At 38.7% G+C, this 19,991-nt stretch overlaps 1 protein-coding gene across 4 annotated transcripts in view; it reads left to right on the top strand.

The window, feature by feature from the left end:
- GPSM2 (G protein signaling modulator 2) overlaps positions 1-19,991 on the top strand; it is a 28,448-nt gene that overhangs the window by 4,440 nt on the left and 4,017 nt on the right. For 3 of the 4 annotated variants that reach the window (XM_048313646.1, XM_048313647.1, XM_048313645.1), the window contains exons 2-11: positions 6,188-6,489; positions 12,359-12,580; positions 13,651-13,786; positions 14,257-14,399; positions 14,873-14,996; positions 15,254-15,369; positions 16,378-16,533; positions 17,320-17,428; positions 17,848-17,977; positions 18,293-18,360. In XM_048313646.1, coding sequence (XP_048169603.1) covers positions 6,428-6,489; positions 12,359-12,580; positions 13,651-13,786; positions 14,257-14,399; positions 14,873-14,996; positions 15,254-15,369; positions 16,378-16,533; positions 17,320-17,428; positions 17,848-17,977; positions 18,293-18,360 — 1,266 coding nt within the window. In that variant the 5' untranslated portion in view covers positions 6,188-6,427. The remainder of the gene's footprint in view (positions 1-6,187; positions 6,490-12,358; positions 12,581-13,650; positions 13,787-14,256; positions 14,400-14,872; positions 14,997-15,253; positions 15,370-16,377; positions 16,534-17,319; positions 17,429-17,847; positions 17,978-18,292; positions 18,361-19,991) is intronic. The other variant, XM_048313648.1, reaches the window with a different exon arrangement.

Below are 19,991 nucleotides of genomic sequence, written 5' to 3'. Positions count from 1 at the left end.
CTTTGTACAAATTGAGTGATAAATTGAATATCTCTTTTACCATGTCTGTCATAATGCAGGGCCATATTAGCAGTTAGGTAATAGATGTTGGACTCTGCTCTGGAGCTGTGTTCCTCTAGTGTCAAGTCCATGATTTCATTTCTAGTTGTGGATGTGTTGGGAGCCTCAGTTCATTGTGAGCAAAATTTGTCTCAGAAATGCTTGATGCTTGTCATTGTTGTGGAGCGTTTGTTTTTTTTTTTCATTACTCATCTCAAGATTTAAAATTATTTCATTGCTAGGATATTTTTAAGGTTTTTTAAAAAAATACAAATAGAGTTTCATAAACCAGTATGATTTATATCTTGTAAAGTAGTTTTGGGTTTTATACAATATTTTCCCTACCTTGTTTCATACAGTTATTAATATTTTCAATAAAATTAGTTTGCAGTCCTACTTGGGACTTTTCTGGGGATACTTGTGCTCCTTTGTCACTAGGGGGTTTCTCTTCCAGCAGTCATATTGATGACTAATTTAGAGTAAATTGATGAGGAAACTCAAATAATTGGGCAGAAACCCTTTTCTTTCATTTGAGTTTATGTACAGTGCTAGAAAGAAATTAGGGAGAGGAATGAAGAAAACAATCAGATTACTCAGGTGTTTGTGACAGATAATGATAGTATTTGTGTAATTATTAATTTAGCAATTATTTTAATTTTTTGAATAGAGTTGTCATGAGTATCTTAACTTCTATTATTGGTATTTTTCTGGTCTTTTATAACCTTTTGTGCTTCTGTTGATTATCTGGAAAGACTGCTTGTTACTGTCATTAGGTCTTGGGCATTAACTGGCTAAAAAGAGAGATGGAATAATTTCAAGAGATAAGGGAGTCAAGTTTCCCTCCCTAACTATAGTAATTCCTTTCTTTTGATTCACAAAAGGTAGTTAGCTCTGCATCTGTCAGTTCTGGTTACAAAATGCCTGTCTAGACTTATGCTCTCAGTTACAATTTGGTGATTCTCTTTCTGGCAAGGAAATGATGGTTTCCTATATAAAAGATAGCTCTGTGTATGTCATTTGGGCAAAGGAGAGAAAACCTCATATTCCATATTCCAACTCTGTTAGACTGTTGTAAGTGAAATTCCAGGTTTGTGGAGCAGTGTGCTGATAGGATTACAAGTCTGCTGAAAGAACATCACCTGTGGGCCAAAGCCAGTGCAGTACCCACCCCTTCCAGCCATTCCAGGGTTGTCTGCAATATTCAGCAATGCATCTTAGATTCATGTGGGCCCATATTTATAAGTCAGCATGGTAAATATAGTTGGGGTGGAGGAGGAAGCATCTGAACCAAGAGCATGAGATAGTGGTTTAATTTATTTGCAGCTTGTCTGATGAGCCTATGGCATAGGATGTTTAGGTGCGGCCTTTGCCATGCTCTGTAGTGATACAGGCTCTGCAGCATGAGCTCTATCACTCACACCTGGGAGGAGCAGCTCAGGGAGCTGTTTATGAACTTCAGCTTTCCTCTTCTGTGTGTTAATGTGTGATGTGAGCTGCACTTGGATTGTATGCTGCAAAGTGGCTTGCATGCTGCTAAGCCAGTCTTTTAAAAGAATCCCTGTGGTTTATTCTGGGGTTTTCTGCTCAACACAGAAATCCATCAGGAGACAAAGGCAGTATTTCAGGGCAGGTATTGCTCTACATCATCATGATCCTAAATAAAACCTCAAATTCACCTCATCAGTGAAGGTGGTTTCTATGTGCTCTCAGCTAATCAGATGTTGAACAGCTGTCAGAGGCTGTTGAAATTAAGCTGCCAAGAGTAACTCGTCTTAGCACAGTGTTTCTTATATTTGCATGATCCACTCTCATGACTAGTCACTTGTACTGTGCTCAAGGTTTGGACAAATTAACTTTTCCGCAGCATGGCACACATTTACGTAAAGTTTCAGTCACAGAGGAATATGTATTAACTGCAGAAATGCTAATGATGATGCTGTTTACCATGTAAATACAGTATTAAACTTGATGTGAAGTTTTAAGGGTTTTTTTGGTGGTTCATTTTAGGCTTATTCATTAATTCAGGTAAATTTAGATAATATCCTTGAAACAGCGTTGAAAACTAAAATAGAGAATGCTATGAGTGTTACTTGTGCTATTTGTATTTATATGCTTTTTTGTATTCTGAAGGACTGAAGCCAAGCTGATCTCTATTTTGGTAATGGAACTGTTGGTATATTTTTGTTGTTGTGCCGTCTGTTTCTTCATTCACAGGGTATGCAAAGCTCTGTTTTGTTTTCAGATGATCCAGTTCAAGCTTCTTTTCATCTTTTTTTTTTTTCTTTTTTTTCTCCTACCCATGCATAGCATCTTTCTGAAAGGAAATTCAAACTTTGTTCACCATTGGGAAATTTGTCTTAATCTTTAAACAAGTCCCTGTCACTAGTTTTGCTGAGGAAATGCAATTTATGCAGTTGATGCCTCTATCTGTACTTTCCTCTAATAGCTTTTGAATCTCTCAGTCAGTGATGACTTCATTTGGCAGATACTCCTTTCCCACAGATTTGTGAGAAATAGCAGATGGGGAGAGAAGGCATGACTTGATCATCTCCTTTAGGGAAAGGCAGAAGGAACGGAACTGTTTGATATTGCACCAGCCCCCAAGTGACCGGTCAGGGTCTGTCAGCTGCCCAGCCATGTGACTATATAAGCAAAGCAGTACTTTTGATCTTCTGACAAATTCGAAGAAAGAAGGTGTGGGTTGAGGGAAGGAGCAAATGAAGCTGCTTAAAATATACTGTTTTGAGGTAATGAAGGAGAAAAAAAAAATCTTCTCCAACTGTATTGTGACTATTAGTTCTGTGTACTGCAAATAAATCACAGTATTGGCTTTATGTTGCTTGCTGATGAATTTTCACCTGTGCAGAAATAGTGTTTTCTGTCAAAAGTTAAAATGAAAGGATCTATTGTAGACATTCAGTGTATTTAAGAATTGCAACCTGATTAAACTCATTGTCTACCATTGAGATAAAATTTATAGTATGTAATCAAATAATTGCAATTCAAAATTGTAATCAAATGGAAAATGCCTTAAAACATGAAACACCTGTCTGGAAGTTGTGATGACTAGGACTATTAGCTTGCATACAGGCTTTTGGGAAAGAAGTAGCAACTATTGTTTTATCACTGTCAGGAACTTGAAACATACTGATTAGTATTAAAGATGGGGAGCCTTGGTTTCTTCTAGAATTTCTCTTGAGAGAGAGTGAGCCTCGTTCCAGTCTTGGCATTTGTATCACTGATTCAGTGCAGGGATGTTAATGGAAGGTTGAGATGTACTTTCATCATGCAGACTCCATCTGTATTCATATAGCTTCTATGTAAATCTGTGATTTAATAGAAAAAAGAAAAGTGACTTTCTGACAGCAATAAGTACATTTTTTTAGATCGAGCATTGAATTGAAGCAAATTTACCATTTTATTCATGGTTTAATTGAATATCCTTTAACTGTTGATAGCCAGGGTGAGTAATCCCTAAATATGGCTCACCATTTTCTCCTGAAAAAGAGTTGATACAGTGCACGTTTTGTCTGTGGTGGGCTGTGGAGTGGCTGCCACAGTTGATTGCCCAACTTCTGCCTTGCTTCATTTGATTTGGGGGTGGCAATGCTGCTGTTCGTTTCTGTTTCAGTATCAAACAACCATGTAATTAGTAACACCAGGTTAATTTTCCACTTCTGAAGGGGACCCAATCTTTTCTCTGCAGACTTTTTGCTGCTACTTTTAAATTACAAAAAACCCTAGAAATTCCTGTACTTAGTAAAATAGTGCATGTAAAAGTTGTGTATACAACTTCAGTTTTTTATTTATGCTTTCCTGAAAGGCAGCTCTTCAACGGGGATAGAGATTTTGTATTGCTCTGAGGTGTGGAGAGAATAAATTTAAAGCAGCTGGATTGTATTAATACAGCTTTTTTTCCTAGTAAGCCCCAAGTGACTTTTTCAAGCTACATAAAATTTTAATTAAAAACGCAAGTTTAGGAGAACACCTGTTTCACTGTTAGTTGTGCTGACAGTATAGAACTTCTCCTGAGGCCTCTTAATTCCTTAGGCTTTTCTGCTGGAGCCCTGTGTCCCCTGAGCCAATTCCATGCTGATCACCATCTCAGTCAAGGCTTGGTTACATAGAGATGCTCTCAGTAGTTAGGGTGCAGCAGTTGAAAGAGCAAGGCTGAGTTTGCTGTACTCCAGTCCTCCCAAGGCCAGTTTACACCTGAGAGATGCTGTCTGTGCAAGTGTTAGACTTCCACCCCCTGAATTTTGTATTCCCCACTCTAATTAATATGATTTAGGTTTGGTTACTGATTACACGTTGGCATGGCTGAAGGTGTAATTGACATCCTAATGACTTACGCGTGAAGAAGTGAGGTATGAAGAGCAGACCCAGTAATTTTGGTTGGATCGGTGATGATGATGTGTTGGCCAATGTGGGTGTGTCCGTATCACCCTCACAAGACTAGGAATGTGCTGTATGGCCAGTAAGGAGGGAAGAAAGCAGGAGTAGTGGTTCCAGCTCTTGGGAGATGGTGGCATCAATCAGAGGATGAGGACAGAAGTGTAGCTCAGGTATAGTGAAACTATAAACAGCTGATGTGAAATGTACTGCTAAAAATAACTGATATTTAAACAAATGCAGATCTTCTGATGTACTTTTTAAGTATAACTGTGTTTTTTTATTAAAGTTGGCTTTTTATTTTTAAAAAAAGCTTTTTAAATTATTCAGTTAGTTACCATTACCATATAAATATGCAAACAAATTACCACAGTCATCATTTCATGATCTGTGGAGGTTGCCAAAGTACACACTTTTTAGTTTGTCGTGTCTCCCTCTGTGGAAGAGAACTTCCAAATCCCTTGGATTTGCTGAGCAGCAGGAGTGCTCATGGGAGGGGGCGGGGGGGTGCTGTAGACTGGGTGGCTTAGGGCCATCTGCCTGTATGAGTTACCTGATGTGAGGTTGGACAAACTTCCACAGAGTGAATACCTGGAACACGGCCTGCCCTGTGTGTGGGTTGCAGTGGTATTGTAACCTGTGGGTGTCACACTTCATAATTGCAAAAATACACCCACACCCACTTGTTGATGCCAAATAATTGTAGTGATGAGCATGGAAGGGCAAAATAGTTGTTTAATTGGAAGAATGCGGATAGTCTGTTTGAGGGCTGCTGTCAAGGTAGAGGATGATAAGAAGCATGAATCTTCACAGCTGGGACTTGATAAAACTAATGAGAGGAAAAGGCATGGCCTATATCGACAATTAAATATAGAGGTTTACATATTCTTCTTGTGACAGCTCTGAATCTGAGCTCTGTTCCTGTCATTTTGACAGCTCTGCAGTCTCTTGATGAAATATGCATTTGTGAATTACACAACTCTGTGTTTACTTGCAAAAGATGGTAATAGTACTGAGGCATAAATATGTCACTATCTCTACTAAAAATATGTTTAAAAGTGGGTAAACTTTTGATTACAGGGTTTCTTTTCTGTTAATCTTTTCCCAGCCAGCCCTAAACATGTCTAATATTTCCATGCTGGCTTCTGCAATTTCTTTGAATCATAGTTTGGAGCTCACATCGCAGTGCTGCAGAGTTTTTGAATAGGAAGCCAGTGTTACACTCCTCACCCTCCAAATTCCCATACCTCCCCCCTTTTCTTTTGGGAGCAGGGAGGAGAAAAGTGAATATGGATCTTAAACCCTTGCTGGCTGCTGTGCTTGCAGTATTCCAGGTGGGACAATCTCCAGATGGGATTGTGCCAACCTTTTCTCACTTCTGGCCTTCAGCTGATGATCAGTGTTTCAGCAGCAGTGTTTACATGTAAAGCACTTTGGGATCTGTTCTATATTATGCCTTTCATCCTTTAAGGTTTTTGCCTGTTACTTCATGAGGCCAAAGAGTACTAACAAGGGTAAATACTTCAAAGTCTCCAAGAGAAGAGAGTGTTGGTTTTTGTTAAACCTCTTCAGCTTTCTTGCTTGCATACAGGAATTGCCATGTCTGTGTAGAAGGCTTTGGCTCTGCCTTCAAGTTCTTGATTGACATTTCCTGCTTGGTAGGAGCAGTGTTATGCTTTTACATCAGCTGCAAATGCTGATGCGTTATTAACTGACTATGAGACTTCAAGGCAAGCATCTTGTGTTCCCTTTGCAGAAATGCGGCTGAATGGAGCTTAAAGGGCCACAGATGAAAGAGCATGAACATTTCTGAGATGTCTGGCAGTGACCTCCTTACCTCAGTAACAAAGAAGAGTTTTTCTACAGGAGCTTAGGATATCTTTACTCCAGCTTCTTAATATACTAACTGGAATGGTGCTCTGACAACAATTCTCCATAATAAAGTACTTACCCTACTACAGAACAGTATTACTCTCTCTACTGATAATGTAACTCAATGGCGGAAAATAATGTTTTGATAAGCATGCCTGAAGATCGTTCCTTTCACGTACGATACAGGTAAGACTCTGGTAATTTTGCTGTAAATTAATAAGTGCTATTAATAATAGAAAGCTAAACAAGTTTCAACAAATAGTTTGGTATCTCTGCTAGTAGTGTTATTGAAACTGAAAATTAAACCTATTTTTTTCTTGATTTTTGAATGATGAAAATTCACTTCTGCTATGTAGCAGATTATATTAGTATGATTACATGATTGTGTAGTATTGGAACTTGCATGGTAGCAGAATAGTACATTATTGTCTGTATTTCTTTGTACTTGGGGTAGAATTGTATGATGCCTGCAGGGTAATACTTGCTCCCTCTTTTAGCTGTTGGGCTGCCTATGCAAATTGCTGAGTTTTGTCTGCTAAAGTTCTCTGTACTTGTCCCATTATTGTTTCGATGAATGATGAGGTGTTTTCCTTGCTTAAGATAAAGAGGTTTGATTGGTAGATGAAAACTGCCTTGGTGCCTTGGACTCAAAAATACTGTTCTTGCAAGTGAAGAGGATATGGGATTTCCCTTCTGAGAGCTTTTAGCATTTTTCTTCTGAATCCCCTTTACAGACGTGGGACGACGTGTTAGCATTGCAGACTCGCTCTAATGGAGCTGAACTACAGAAGCATTGTGTAGTGCATGGTGTTTGGAAGGGCAAATCTTGCAGCCCATTCAATAGGAAGGGACACTGGAAGACTGAAATGATTGTTTAAAAATAAATAAAAAATGTGGTTCTTGTGTGCTCCCCCCACCCCTACCCTGGCCATCCTTTCTTTGGACACCTTTTCATCACTAGCTAACAGCAATAAGGCACTACCTATATTTGTAAGACAGCACATGCTATGGTTTAAAATTAATCTTTTCAACATTCTGACAATGTTAGATTGCTGTTGGATTGGTCTTCTCTTCCATTTCATAGAAGAGAAGTACTTTGCTTCATGTCATACAAGTCCAGTGTCCTGGCTAGCAGTGCAACCCGCTGGAGAAGCTTTTTCATGCTCTGTAAGGAGAAAAATTAGCAAATAAGCTGTGATCTACTGTTTTCTTTCTTTATATTGTTAAAATCTTCATCCTGTGGCTTTGACCCTAAGTGTGTAAGCATGATAGTTCTGTGCTGAGTATTTCCTGAAGGGACCTGCTTCCCAGCATTCCTCTACCACCATGCTGGTGCTGATGCTCTCGGTCCTCCCCAGACAATTACAGAAGGTCCTTGCTCACTCTTTAATAAAAGCAGGAGCTGTTCAGGGTACTATTATAGAAGTAAATGGGTGAAAAATGTGTCATGGCCAATTGTCTAGTTTAAACTGACAAGCTAAAAAAACCTTTAAAAAAATTGGCAAGCAGAGTCAGGGTACAATGTATTACTGCTTTATGCTGTATTTCAGTACAGGTTTGAATGAGAGTGATTAAAAATATCAACAATAACAATATTCATGACCTTATTAAACTTTCCTGCAAGAGCTGTAATCTGATTAACATTTTAAAAGCATGGTGGCAAAATACTTTTAATTTAAAAAAATATTAAACTTTTCTAAGACTTAGAGAAACTGCAGAGTAATTCAGTATATTGAACTGAAATTTTATGATGATTTTGATAGCTATAATTTGGAAATACTTTATTTGGTTGGAGTTTAAAATTTAGTGCAGGAAAAAAAAGGTCATAAATTACTGGGGAGGGAGTTACCAGTTTTAAAAAAAAATTGACTTGCAGGTATTATCCCAGGCTTGTTTGGCTCTGACTACTCATTCCTTCCTTCTGGCATTCCATTAGAACTGATTTTAAAGAAGTTGGAGCCCACTCCTAAGGAAAGGCTTTACTGTGGGTCTGCTCCTGACTAATTTCTTTAACCCCACAGCAGTTGATCAGTATCACTTTAGCAGCTATAAAAATTTTTATGCTGGTGGAAGGAGACTATTTTTTCTTCTTTTATTGTTTAGTGACTGAAAACAAAATGCTAATATTACTTGATCTGTATGAATAAATGATCTGTAATGTGAATATTTGTAGAACTTGCTTCTTTTGGCCTGCTAAATTCATACAACAAAATTTGTAACTGCTTTTATATTGACTGGAGCAAAAGAACCCAGAATTCAGGTGTGTGGTTTCTTTTGGTCTGATTTGTTTGTTTCTAACCTCACCATCAAGCATAGTTTGACGGAACCAGTGCTGCAGTGGAGTTGTGGTGGAGCTGTTTGCAGTGGTCACTGTGGAGGCTTCTCTTCTGCTCATGTGGAGAAGCCAAGAGTAAGAACAGGAGTCAGGAATGTGAGCTTTATTACAGGATGCTGTGGCATTAGTAATGCTGTGCATCTGAACTAAAGAGATGTAATTACAATAACAACGTAAATTGTTTTGACTCTAGGTGTGTTATTTTTATCGTGTTTCATGGCAAATTGATGACAGCTGTGTTCCCTCAAAAGCAAAATGTCCTCTTAGTTGGAATTGAACTGAGTAAAACTAAATTGTGTTCAGAGATCGTAGTAATCAATGAGTCTTATTGCCTTCATTCTTACCAGTTTTCTTGTCCTTATTGTAAGATGAGAACAGCTGAAGGGAGGGAGGCAAAAACAAGGATGTGATATACTTAGGATTTATATTCTTAGAAATAATAACGATTTAAAATAGAAAGTGAAAAAGGTCAGAGAAGAACAAGGGGGGGAAAAAAAAAGAAGAAAAGAAAAAAAACCGGGGAGCTATGCAAGAGTAAAAGCTTCAAGGGACAGATAAGGATGAGGTAGTTTTACAAATGAGAAATTATTCAGGAGATGCCAGCCTTTCAGAGAACAGGTCCAGGCATCTATAAACAGCATAAGAAAATGAAGCCCTATGTGAGCATTTCCAAGTAATATCTGAGAACGTTATCCTGTTCAGCAGGAACAGAATCTCATTAGAAGTGCACAGATGAATGGGGCTTGTTCTCTTCTCCTCTCAGCAGATACATTGAATCTCTTGTTTGGCCGTTGGGTGTTGAGTAAATAATTCAATTCAGCCCTGGGAACAGAGAAAGTAATGTCATATTCTCCTTGTAACTATTTAATGACTTCCTAAAACATTGATTAACCTGGCCCTGTCTAGTCTGCCAAAGTGCTGTTTAACCATTAGTAGTGACAGGTGGAGAACACCTACATAAAGCTCAAAGAACCCCAACAAAACCAAAAAAAAGTGTTAATTTGCATGAGAGCCCTTTAAGTAGCAGAGGGGAGGAAAAAACAAACCAAACCAAAACCAAACCTCTTCTGAATCCAGTTTTGGTACTTTGAAACTTTTAAAATAACTGAGTGATTTCATAGCTCTTATATAACCTGAATAAAATATTAATATTGAGTGCAGTCAACTGTGGAAATAAATATTTAATTTTCTCTGTTCTATTTTTGTATAGCTTATTTAGATTTTGAAATGGTAGGTCAGAAAGACTGGATCCAGATGGAATTAAAGCTTTAATTTGCTCTACAGATTCTAGCAACCTGTTAACACAACCTCTCTAGAGCTCAAGAGAAGTGTTAATTTTTGCATTCTTTTTTTTACTCAAACAATTATTAATGCCCATTTTCATTTCCTTCCTGTAATTCTGTTGAATTGAAGTGCTGTAATAACAGCTGATTTTCATCAGTCTAAGCCTTTTGCTTCTTAGTTGTGTTCTGTATGAAAGACCCCACATCTTTCATTTTTATAAGCTACAATAAATCTAGGGTTGCAAAGTCAAATGATTATGTTTCAAGTTCCCTGATGACATGGTAATGCTGCCTTGGCATTTGGCATTTTTTGGTGTAGTGTGAAATGAAATGAATGCAGTCTCTCAGGGGAGTTACCAGACTGCAGCACTCTCTGGTATTGGCCTTGTACCTTTTTTAACTTTGCCTTTTCTTCACTGATTATGTGGCTGATGTATCACAGTTAAAATTTTTTTTTTTAATTTAATGGAATAAATTCACTTATGGAAGCAGAGTGCAGTGTAACATTTTGACTGTTACGTCACACACACATTTTGCTGAAAGTTCTGTTCTTTTTAGCCATTCAAGCTAAAAATCCAAAGTGTGTGGCTCTATAATAGTCCAAATCTGTGTACTGAGAAGCACCATATTTTCTAGCTGTCACTCTAATTGGATATGTCACTTAACATGAGGTGCCCGGAGAGAACCTCTTTGGATAGGATTAAGATTACCCAATGAAATGTTTTAAGTCTTAAACCTTCAGTTGGTGATGGTGTAATCATTTCTGCCTTTTTCTGTCTTACGTTCAACACATGCACAATGTAATGAGACCCAAGTGGTGTGTTGTAGCAAATAGGAATGCTTTAACTTCTCTGAGAAGAATTTCCAAACCTAAAAATACTGCATGTGTTATGGATATCCAACCTGAGAAGTTGGGCTTGGCAAGAACTTCTTGCTGGAGTTATCTTTTGCTGTCAGCATCTTTACCAACTACCAAACAGACAGTGCTTTTGATTGCAGGAGTCAAACATGTCGGTCATTTTGCTGTGCTTTAGTTGTGGCATGTCGAAGAACAGCAGGTATGGTAGTACTTCGTGTTTTGTATTGTACTTGTGATCCCAGTTCTAGTTCTTTCGGAAGTCATTAGGTTTTTCAAAAATATTTTCTTCCTGTTCAGATTTGAGTAGAATTTTGTATAATCAATTTTTTTCTAGTTTAGAAAAATAAAGAAATGTAAATATTGCAGGTATATTAAAAACTTCATCACTATGTCCAGTCAAAACATGTGGTCTGGTGTTTCCATTAAAATAACTTTTGCAAAAGGCAGCATTTGATTGTCCACCTTTTGGCAATATTAGCACATGCTTTTTCAACAATTACAGAATGTTTCTTACTGAGTTTTCATTTTGAAAAAAATCTTTAAAAAACCGGAATGCTGACATTTTTGTAAGCTTTTTAAAGTGCATGTATCTTGAAAAAGCTGGAGAACCATATTGCTTCAAGATTGAGACCTGGAGCTGTCGTCTTTCTCATCTTCTGCTCCCCTGCTTCCCTCGCATCTCAAAACTGGAAAGTAGGAGATGTTTCGATAAAATTTTTAATGCTTACTGAAATGTTACATTTTGTACTCCTGAACTCACAGGGGCAAAAATGCATGTGAATGGTTTTTGGCACTGTAGTTCTCTATCAGCTTTTGTTCATGTTCAAAATGTAATATTCTACAAGCTCATTTCTGACTGCAGTATTTCATACCTGTATACTTACACAATTACTTGTTATAATAGTAAAAAATATTCCAGTGGGTTCTGGAATGATGGTGTATCAGTGAAGTAACTTAAATTGACATACATTTTGTCTTAAATTGAACCTAGATATTTTTTCTTACACTGAGAATTTTCATAGCAGTGCCAGTATAAGAAATGAAGTTCCAAGGAGTATTGAATTACATAGGAAGCAACTTGGGGGAAATTAGTCTTTGATACACAGAATATTCTTATTTAGGTTTTTACCTGTGAATCATTTTGCAGGTTACTATGGTATCACCCTAAAAATTTAAGTGCTTCCATCTGTCAGAATCAGTATTTGTCAATAAGAGCTTGATTTCTAGGTAACTTATGAAATTATCTAGATGGTGAAAACTGTTTTTGAACCCTGTGGGTGCTACATATGGACAAAGAAGTGTTTGGTTTCCTCTCAGAGACTGAAAAAGAAAATAAGAAATTGTAGCTGCCTGTTTAAATACTATTTTGCTCAACACCATCCAAGTTGTAATTTTCATGTCAGGCTTAGTTTCTGTAATACTAAAAAGCAAGGTTCGTTGGTTGTACTGTGGTGCTGTGACTCCCTGTCCTAAAGAAAGAGAGGTCCTCTGAGTAAAATAATGCCCTGTTCAGAGCTCAGGTGCTGGACAGAGTGTGGCATTTGGAGTGACTGTTTGCCTTTTGCTTCCCTGGTGCAGGATGGAGGCTTCCTGCCTGGAGCTGGCTCTGGAAGGCGAGCGCCTGTGCAAGGCAGGAGATTGCCGGGCTGGAGTGTCTTTCTTTGAAGCAGCTGTTCAGGTTGGAACTGAAGATTTACGAACCCTGAGTGCTATTTACAGCCAGCTGGGCAATGCCTATTTCTACCTGCATGAATATGCAAAGGCTTTGGAATACCATCACCACGATTTAACTCTTGCAAGGTAATTGTTCTCCATGTCATCCATTCTATGGATATGAGCAGCTGACTGTTCATTTTCCTGCCAAACCCTGCTGTTAACACTGGCCAATGAGTCAACATGGTGGTGGCAGAGGGCTGGGGGGCCTGGCAGGTCAGGTCGCCTGGCTGCCCTCTAACCTGGCAGCTAATGCTTGGTCTAGCACCATAATCCTAGAACTGATTGAGGCCTCACCAGGTTTCTGGATGATTAAGTGGCTGCTTTAAATCCACCCTTTCTTTACCCTTCCGTGTTTCTAAAACTTAGTGTTCCTAATTCTCCAGATTGTTAAGCTGCTCTCTTGTTTACTAGACAGAACTCCTTAATGTTTATCTGTGTAAAACTCATAATGTAATACTGTGAAATTAAAACCCCATCCATTTCATATGCTATTCATGTATCTGACTTCTACTGATTTGTATAGATCCAATAAAAGACACAGGCATATAATGTACTTAACTGCAATTTATGCATAAATCTGTTCTTCTCCCTGCCTTAACATGTGCTACTGCTGTGATGTTGTGGGCATTTGTTTTGTTGTGCTGTCCCCCAGGTATGACAGTCTGAGTGGTTCAATGGCAGTCTCTTGCCTTAGTCTCATTTAGAATATAGAAATGAAGTAGTGCCTTGAGCTACAGAGGAGACTGTAACTCTTAAACCTTACAGTAAAGCATTTCGTTAAGTAAAAGGAGATAGTCAAGTAAAATGCAAATGCAGTTAAACTTCTAATGCTGTCTTTCTACATCATCTTTAAGAATTTTCTCTCTATTCTCTTCCTAAAAGATGTGAATAAAAAAAAAAAAATGTTTAGCAGATGAGCCAATACCATGAATACCAGCAGCTGGCCAAACAGCACCAACAGAATGAGATGTCTGTATCCACAGATTGAACAATGTTTATGCATGCAGTTCAGATATAAAATGAACTGAACACATATACATTTACATGGTTGTAGTCTCTTTCCATAAATTCATGTAATCCTCTACCATACATTGACCAGCTGCTTGGTTTAAATCATACACTGTTTTCTGGGTACTTCATTTCTGCAATTTTAGGACAATTGGAGATCTACTGGGAGAAGCTAAAGCTAGTGGGAATTTGGGCAACACCTTAAAGGTACTTGGGAATTTTGAAGAAGCTATTGTTTGCTGTCAAAGACATCTGGATATTTCCAGAGAGCTTAATGATAAGGTAAGAATTATACCGGAATCTGGATGTAAAGTGCTAAAACACATGCCTGAACCCTGTTGTACTTGTAAAGGAGTTGTGCACCTTTCAGAGGGAAATAGTGAATACTCTATTATTTCTTCTAGGCAGTAAGAATCTGTTAGTTGGAATACAGTTGTTTGTACCTGGAAGACTATAGATCCAGGTTAAATATTACCCTATTTTCTGCTGGTGCTGGGTTTGTTTGTTTTTAATTTAATTTTTAATGGTAATTGACCTCAGGAATGTATCTTGCTCTTCAGAAAGAAGTAATATGCAAAACAATTGGATTGAGGGATACGACTGGGTATGTGATAACATGTTCAGAATGGGCAGAGTGTGTGTTGACAAGTAATTAAGGAACTTTTTTCCTATCTGTGGATTGTACAAATAGTTGCTATGACAGAAGTCTTTGAAGCATGAAATTTTAATGCCTTCTTTAACTTCTGGTTCAGGTTGGAGAAGCAAGAGCACTGTATAATCTGGGAAATGTATATCATTCTAAAGGGAAAAATGTAGCTAATGCTGGGACTCATGATCCAGGGGAACTTCCAGATGATGTGAAAAATGCTTTACAAAAAGCTGCAAATTATTATGAGTAAGTAGTAGCTTTAAATGTTGGGGGCTGGGAGGATATGATCATGTAGCTCCTTAGAATATGGGAGATTTGCAGGGCCCTGAGCTAAACTATGGAATGCTTCTTTGCAGAACTGAGGTACCTGTCAAGTTGGTCTTTCCAACAGGACAGTGCACTGGTTTTTTTTATCATGCTCTCCCATGTAGTTAAAACCAGCAGAATTCTTCAGGCTGAGACAACTTGTTATACCTGTGTGTGTAACTAGAGGGGAGCACACTGGCTTGAATAAGAATGCAGTGAAGTTTGGTATCTGAGAGGAAATATTTCCTACTCAGATTCATGGTTATATGAAGGCCATTAAAACAGGCCAAAGTAGAATACTTCTACCTTTTCCTTTATATAAGAATTTTTAAAATTATTATTTAAATGACTGTGAGAAAAAACCCAAACCTTTTAAAAGTTGCTATTCTCCTCCTCACTTTCCCCCAAAACAGGGAAAACCTGACAATAGTAACAGAGCTGGGTGACAGAGCAGCACAAGGGCGTGCCTTTGGAAATCTGGGAAACACACACTATCTTCTGGGCAACTTCAGGAGTGCAGTTTTAGCCCATGAACAGGTAACAATGTGCGAGTAGTGAATTCTGTTCTAGCAGAATATCAGGTTGCTTCTGACCTTTAGTACATGTATTGTGTTGGATCTTGTTGCAAGCTTTTTAATGAAGGTATTAAATCTTAATGGCACAACTTCAAGTTTTGCTGTTCTTATCAAGCATTGTTGACCTAAAGAATGCATTTTTTCATGCATTTCTGCATGCAAATGTATGTTACAAAGTATAAAGTGGAGTAAATAATGCAGTTATTTCACATTTTTAAGCGTCTCCTAATTGCAAAGGAATTTGGTGATAGATCAGCAGAAAGAAGAGCATACAGCAACCTTGGAAATGCCTACATATTCCTGGGGGAATTTGAAACTGCTGCTGAATACTACAGGTGAGTGACTGCTGATAAACACAATTTATACCTCTTGCACAGTTTAATTCTGTTGTGCCTGGTACTGTAGCTTACTGTGGAACAGCCATCTCTTCAATATACACTTCAGAAAAAACTCTGTTTAGCTAAGAAATTTTTCCTTTGTTGTTGAACTATTCTAGCTCCTTTAAGGGAGGGGAAGCATTAATGCTTTTTATTTTTTTAACTCTTGTTACTTTAAATAGATTCTTTGCAGTACTGTAGACAGAACATCTTCCCACTGCTAGGCATTTATTCCCTTTATTCTAGAAGCAGGCATTACTGTCTCAGCTCTTAGTGAGTTCTGGAATGATGTGAGTAGCTCTCCTGCCCTGAGATGGGTGGCTGCCTCAGGTGTGCTCATCAGCTGAGAGAGGTGGTGCACAGCAACATAAATTTACATCTTTAGTCTGTATTTTCAAGACAGACTTCTTGATTTCTGCACCACTAAGCAGTTGGTGCTGTACTTGGGAAAGTAAAAGCTTGGCAAAGATACAATATAGGTGTTATCAGCATCTTACTGGGTTTTCAGAGCACACCTGTTCTTAGGGAGAAAACCCTCAGTACTGAGCTTATAGATCCCTCTTAGCACTCCAATTCTTCTTGCCCAACTGGGCTGGGCTGGCTTGGTGGATATAGGCCTATCCTGCCATGCTGATGGGGAAGTAGGTATTGTAACACTGGTATTAAATGGTGCATCCTGCCAGGGAAACTCCTACAAATTTATTAATGAAGCAATAAATTAAAAGACGCTATTTGAGGTATCAGGCTGCTCGCTAATAAAGTAGGTGGAAGTAGGTTGCAGTGGAGGGGAGTGGAAGACTTTGTAAGTCTGGAAGTGTAAGAGTTTTATGTAAGATAGATAAATTAGGGCACCAGGCTGGCAAAACATCGGCTAATCCATTACTAAATTGTGTAACTGATTTTTGGGTGTGCACTTCGAAACCTTCTCCTTGCAGTGGTTTCTGAGGTGAGTGACCTCTCTTCCAGGAGGACGCTGCAGCTGGCGCGGCAGCTGAAGGACAGAGCTGTGGAAGCTCAGGCCTGCTACAGCCTGGGGAACACCTATACTCTGCTCCAGGACTATGAGAAAGCAATTGATTATCATTTGAAACACCTTGTGATTGCTCAGGAACTACATGACAAGTAAGCCCTAAGAGATTTTTTAATGTATGTGTGACACTCCTGTTGCCTTCAACTCTACTGTCATTGTTCCCTATGTGACAGCTGCGTTAATGTGAATTCCCTCAATGCTGGGCTTTGGTTTTCATATGGAAAACAAAAATTACGCATGATGGTATTTCAGCTAATGAGTCTTGAGATGAAAGACAAATTGATGAATGACTGTTTCTACATCACCTCCTGTCAGCACATCTGTGTAAATTAAGGAAAGGAAAAGCAGATCTTCCTTTCATGACTTCATTATAATAAATCACCTTACTGTCATAAGAATCTGTCTCCTACTTGTCCACAAGCTAATAATCAAGGAAGAGATGGGGGAAGGAGAATAACGCAGCATCAAGCAATGTTTATATTACAATCCTGATTTCTGAGGCCTTTTTCATAATATCAGGTGCAACCAAAATTTTTTACATTTAAATGTACATCTTCCTAAGTCAGTAAGAATACGGAGGACTAATAAAGCATGCAAACTGAGGAAAAGCAAAGTAGGTTATACAATGTTCCATGGTTACAAAACTCATTTGTTTGCTGTGAGCTTAAAAATTAAAATTTTGATTAAATTTGTTTATATTTATTTATAACCAGATCACACTCCTTTAAATACAGTATTTAATGTGTTGGTGTTGGAATGGCCTCTGATGATTGCCTTTGGTTTTTTTTGGCCCAGCAAATTACTGTGGCAGTGCTGTGAAAACCTGACCTCTGGTGTTCAGCAGGTAGAGGTGTAACTGGAAATGTGTGTTGTTTCAGAATTGGGGAGGGAAGAGCGTGCTGGAGTTTAGGGAATGCATACACTGCTCTGGGAAATCACGACCAAGCCATCCATTTTGCAGAAAGGCACCTGGAGATTTCAAGAGAGGTATGATTTTCATACTCCCGCTATGTTGGCTGTTGGTTTTTGCTCTCACTCACAAGGAGGTTTTACGGAGGTATGTCCATGCATCGGATTTTGAGCAACAGAATGCATTTTGAATGATTTCAGAGACGTTGATTCCACGTTGTTTCAGCCACCCTCTCACTGCAGTTAGCTCCTTAGTTCTAGTGTCACCACTCACACTGTTGTCATGGACTCTAAGTTAGTAACCTAGCAGAGATTATTTCAGGCTTTGTTATGTTACCTGTTAGTTGTTACTTCTTCAAAAAGATGTTCTCAGTCTTCAACCAGGAAAACTTTTTCAGCCTTTTCCTCTCAGAAATCTAGGGGACAAGAACTGCTCTACACTTACACGTGTGAGTATTCACTAAGGTAACATAACTGCTTATTTGATTTGCTTGAAGGTAGGAGACAGAACTGGAGAACTCACTGCCAGACTTAATCTCTCAGATCTTCAAATGGTTCTTGGATTAAGCTACAGCACGAACAACTCCATGATGGCAGAAAGCCACATGGTGGAAAACAGTTTGAATGGTATGTGCCTCTTTCTGCAGTACTTTCCCACCAGAGAACTTCAAAAAGAATCTCTTGTTTGAGTTCTTTACTGCCCATGGTTGAGTATGCAAATTTGCATACTCACCAGCTAAAAAAGGTTCTTGTGCTATTGGACCCCTTCAGCACCTCCTTTTCTGGAGGATTTATATTGAGAATCACAGATTAGTGCTTAGTTTCTTCATGTGTTCTAATTGTGTCTGTGTCTTGGACCTTGGACCTTAGATGAGTACAGCCACAGCTTTGCAAGTGACACCATAAATTTTAATAATGAAAAGATGAATTTGTCTCTTGAAGGTGGCAGACCAAGAGGACGCCGTTACAGTATGGAAAACATGGAACTTATGAAATTAACACCAGAAAAGGTTGGCACTTTGCTTTTCTGTTCTGCTGCTGAGATTGCAGCAAAACATTTCTGAGGGTGTGCTGATGTGCCATTTGCCTCTCCTTTTAATTTAGTTGATCTTAGGAGTTCCAAAACAGCAGGTCTAACAATACTAACAAATAATACTTTTGTCATTAGGTAACAGTCAGTGTGTGACAGATAATGGTTGTAGTGGCTTGTGGGAAGCTTGCTTTATTCCCTGCATGAATGAGAAGGAATGGGGTTCTGTAATGTGCATCAAAGGAATTCTTTCATCTCTTTATAGAAATGGTTTGAGGTTGCAGCATGGAAGTAATTCAGAGTAAAATTCCTAAGCTCTAGCTCAGTGCTTCTGAACACTACTTCTTTGGTTACAGTCATTTTATAGGCACTTAAAATACACGTTGTGTTTTTCACTTTGAGATTTTAACCAACTTTCAAACCATCAGAAGCTTCAACATCCATCTTGAGTAAGGATGCTATTTCAGAAATGCTGCAGCTGAGTCACAGACAGGCAAAGCAACTTCCCCCAAAGCTGAGAGAAATCTCTTGGAGATGGGAGTTCCTGGTTAAAATCCTTGTGCCAGTCTATGAGAGATTTCCTTCAAATTCTGCCTTTCAGCAGTGGGCTGGCAGTTCTGCATAAATGACTCCAGTGGCAGACTGAATTTGGTATTTTTCCCTCCACACTGGGATATCTAATTCCAGTCTCTTCAGGTGAGGCAAAGCCTGTTAATCAAACAGGCAATAAAATCTCAAAGTGTGTGGACAGTCAGTGCAGCTGAGGTTGGCACTGGTGCTCAAAAGCCTCTTTGGGTACTGCTTTAGCAAGACTCCGTGTTTAGTCTAGGGCAAGGTGTCTGCAGGGAACCTTCTAAGCTTTTGGCCGCTATCAGCTGGGTTTTTCTTACTCTCTGAATCTTTTTATCTGGGAGCACTTTTAAAATATGTATCCTCTAACAGTCTGTGCCCTGAATACACTGAAATGTGTCCTGTAGATTTTTGGCATTAATCTACTGTTGCAGTCTAGTGCTTATGAAGGGTTTTCTTCAAGGTACTTGTTGAGTAGATTCTGCAAATTCCTTCCATAAATGTCTGGTGTGTAGAACATCCCCTGACCTGAGCATTGGGGTTTGACTGTACAGGATGGCATCTTCTCAAAGTCCATATGCTGGTGTTCAGTAAAGCCTTGAAAAGGAAATCCACTGGTCGGCAGTGTTTGCTGGAAGATTTGTGACTCTGCTCATGATTTCTGATGTTGAATCAGGAAAAAAAGGGTTTGCTTTTATTGAGTTACAAGAGTCTGTCAGTTGTGGATAATTCTGTTTATTTTAGAGGAAATTTTAGGAAAAATCTGTCAGGTTGATAACGCTATCCATTCTGTTGTTTAGTGAAAGGAAATGGTTAGTCCTGTTCATTCTTGTGCTGCCATTTGTCTCCCTCTTTTTTTCAATCTTTATTGGGAAGTTTGTGTACATCAGGGATGGCTGGTTGAGTAGCTGCATTTGTGTAAGGGTTTGTTTTGCTCTAACACTTTGTAATATAGAGTGGAGGTTTTTTTGTGTTTTTCTTTCCAGTTTTGAAAATGCCAGGTGGGAAATGCCAGCTGTGCCTGCAGTTCAGAACTTAACT

Source organism: Corvus hawaiiensis, chromosome 9, assembly GCF_020740725.1.
Source record: "Corvus hawaiiensis isolate bCorHaw1 chromosome 9, bCorHaw1.pri.cur, whole genome shotgun sequence".
Lineage (NCBI taxonomy): Eukaryota > Metazoa > Chordata > Aves > Passeriformes > Corvidae > Corvus > Corvus hawaiiensis.
The sequence above is the reverse complement of the archived record's forward strand: the minus strand, read 5'-3'. Positions and strand labels throughout refer to the sequence as shown.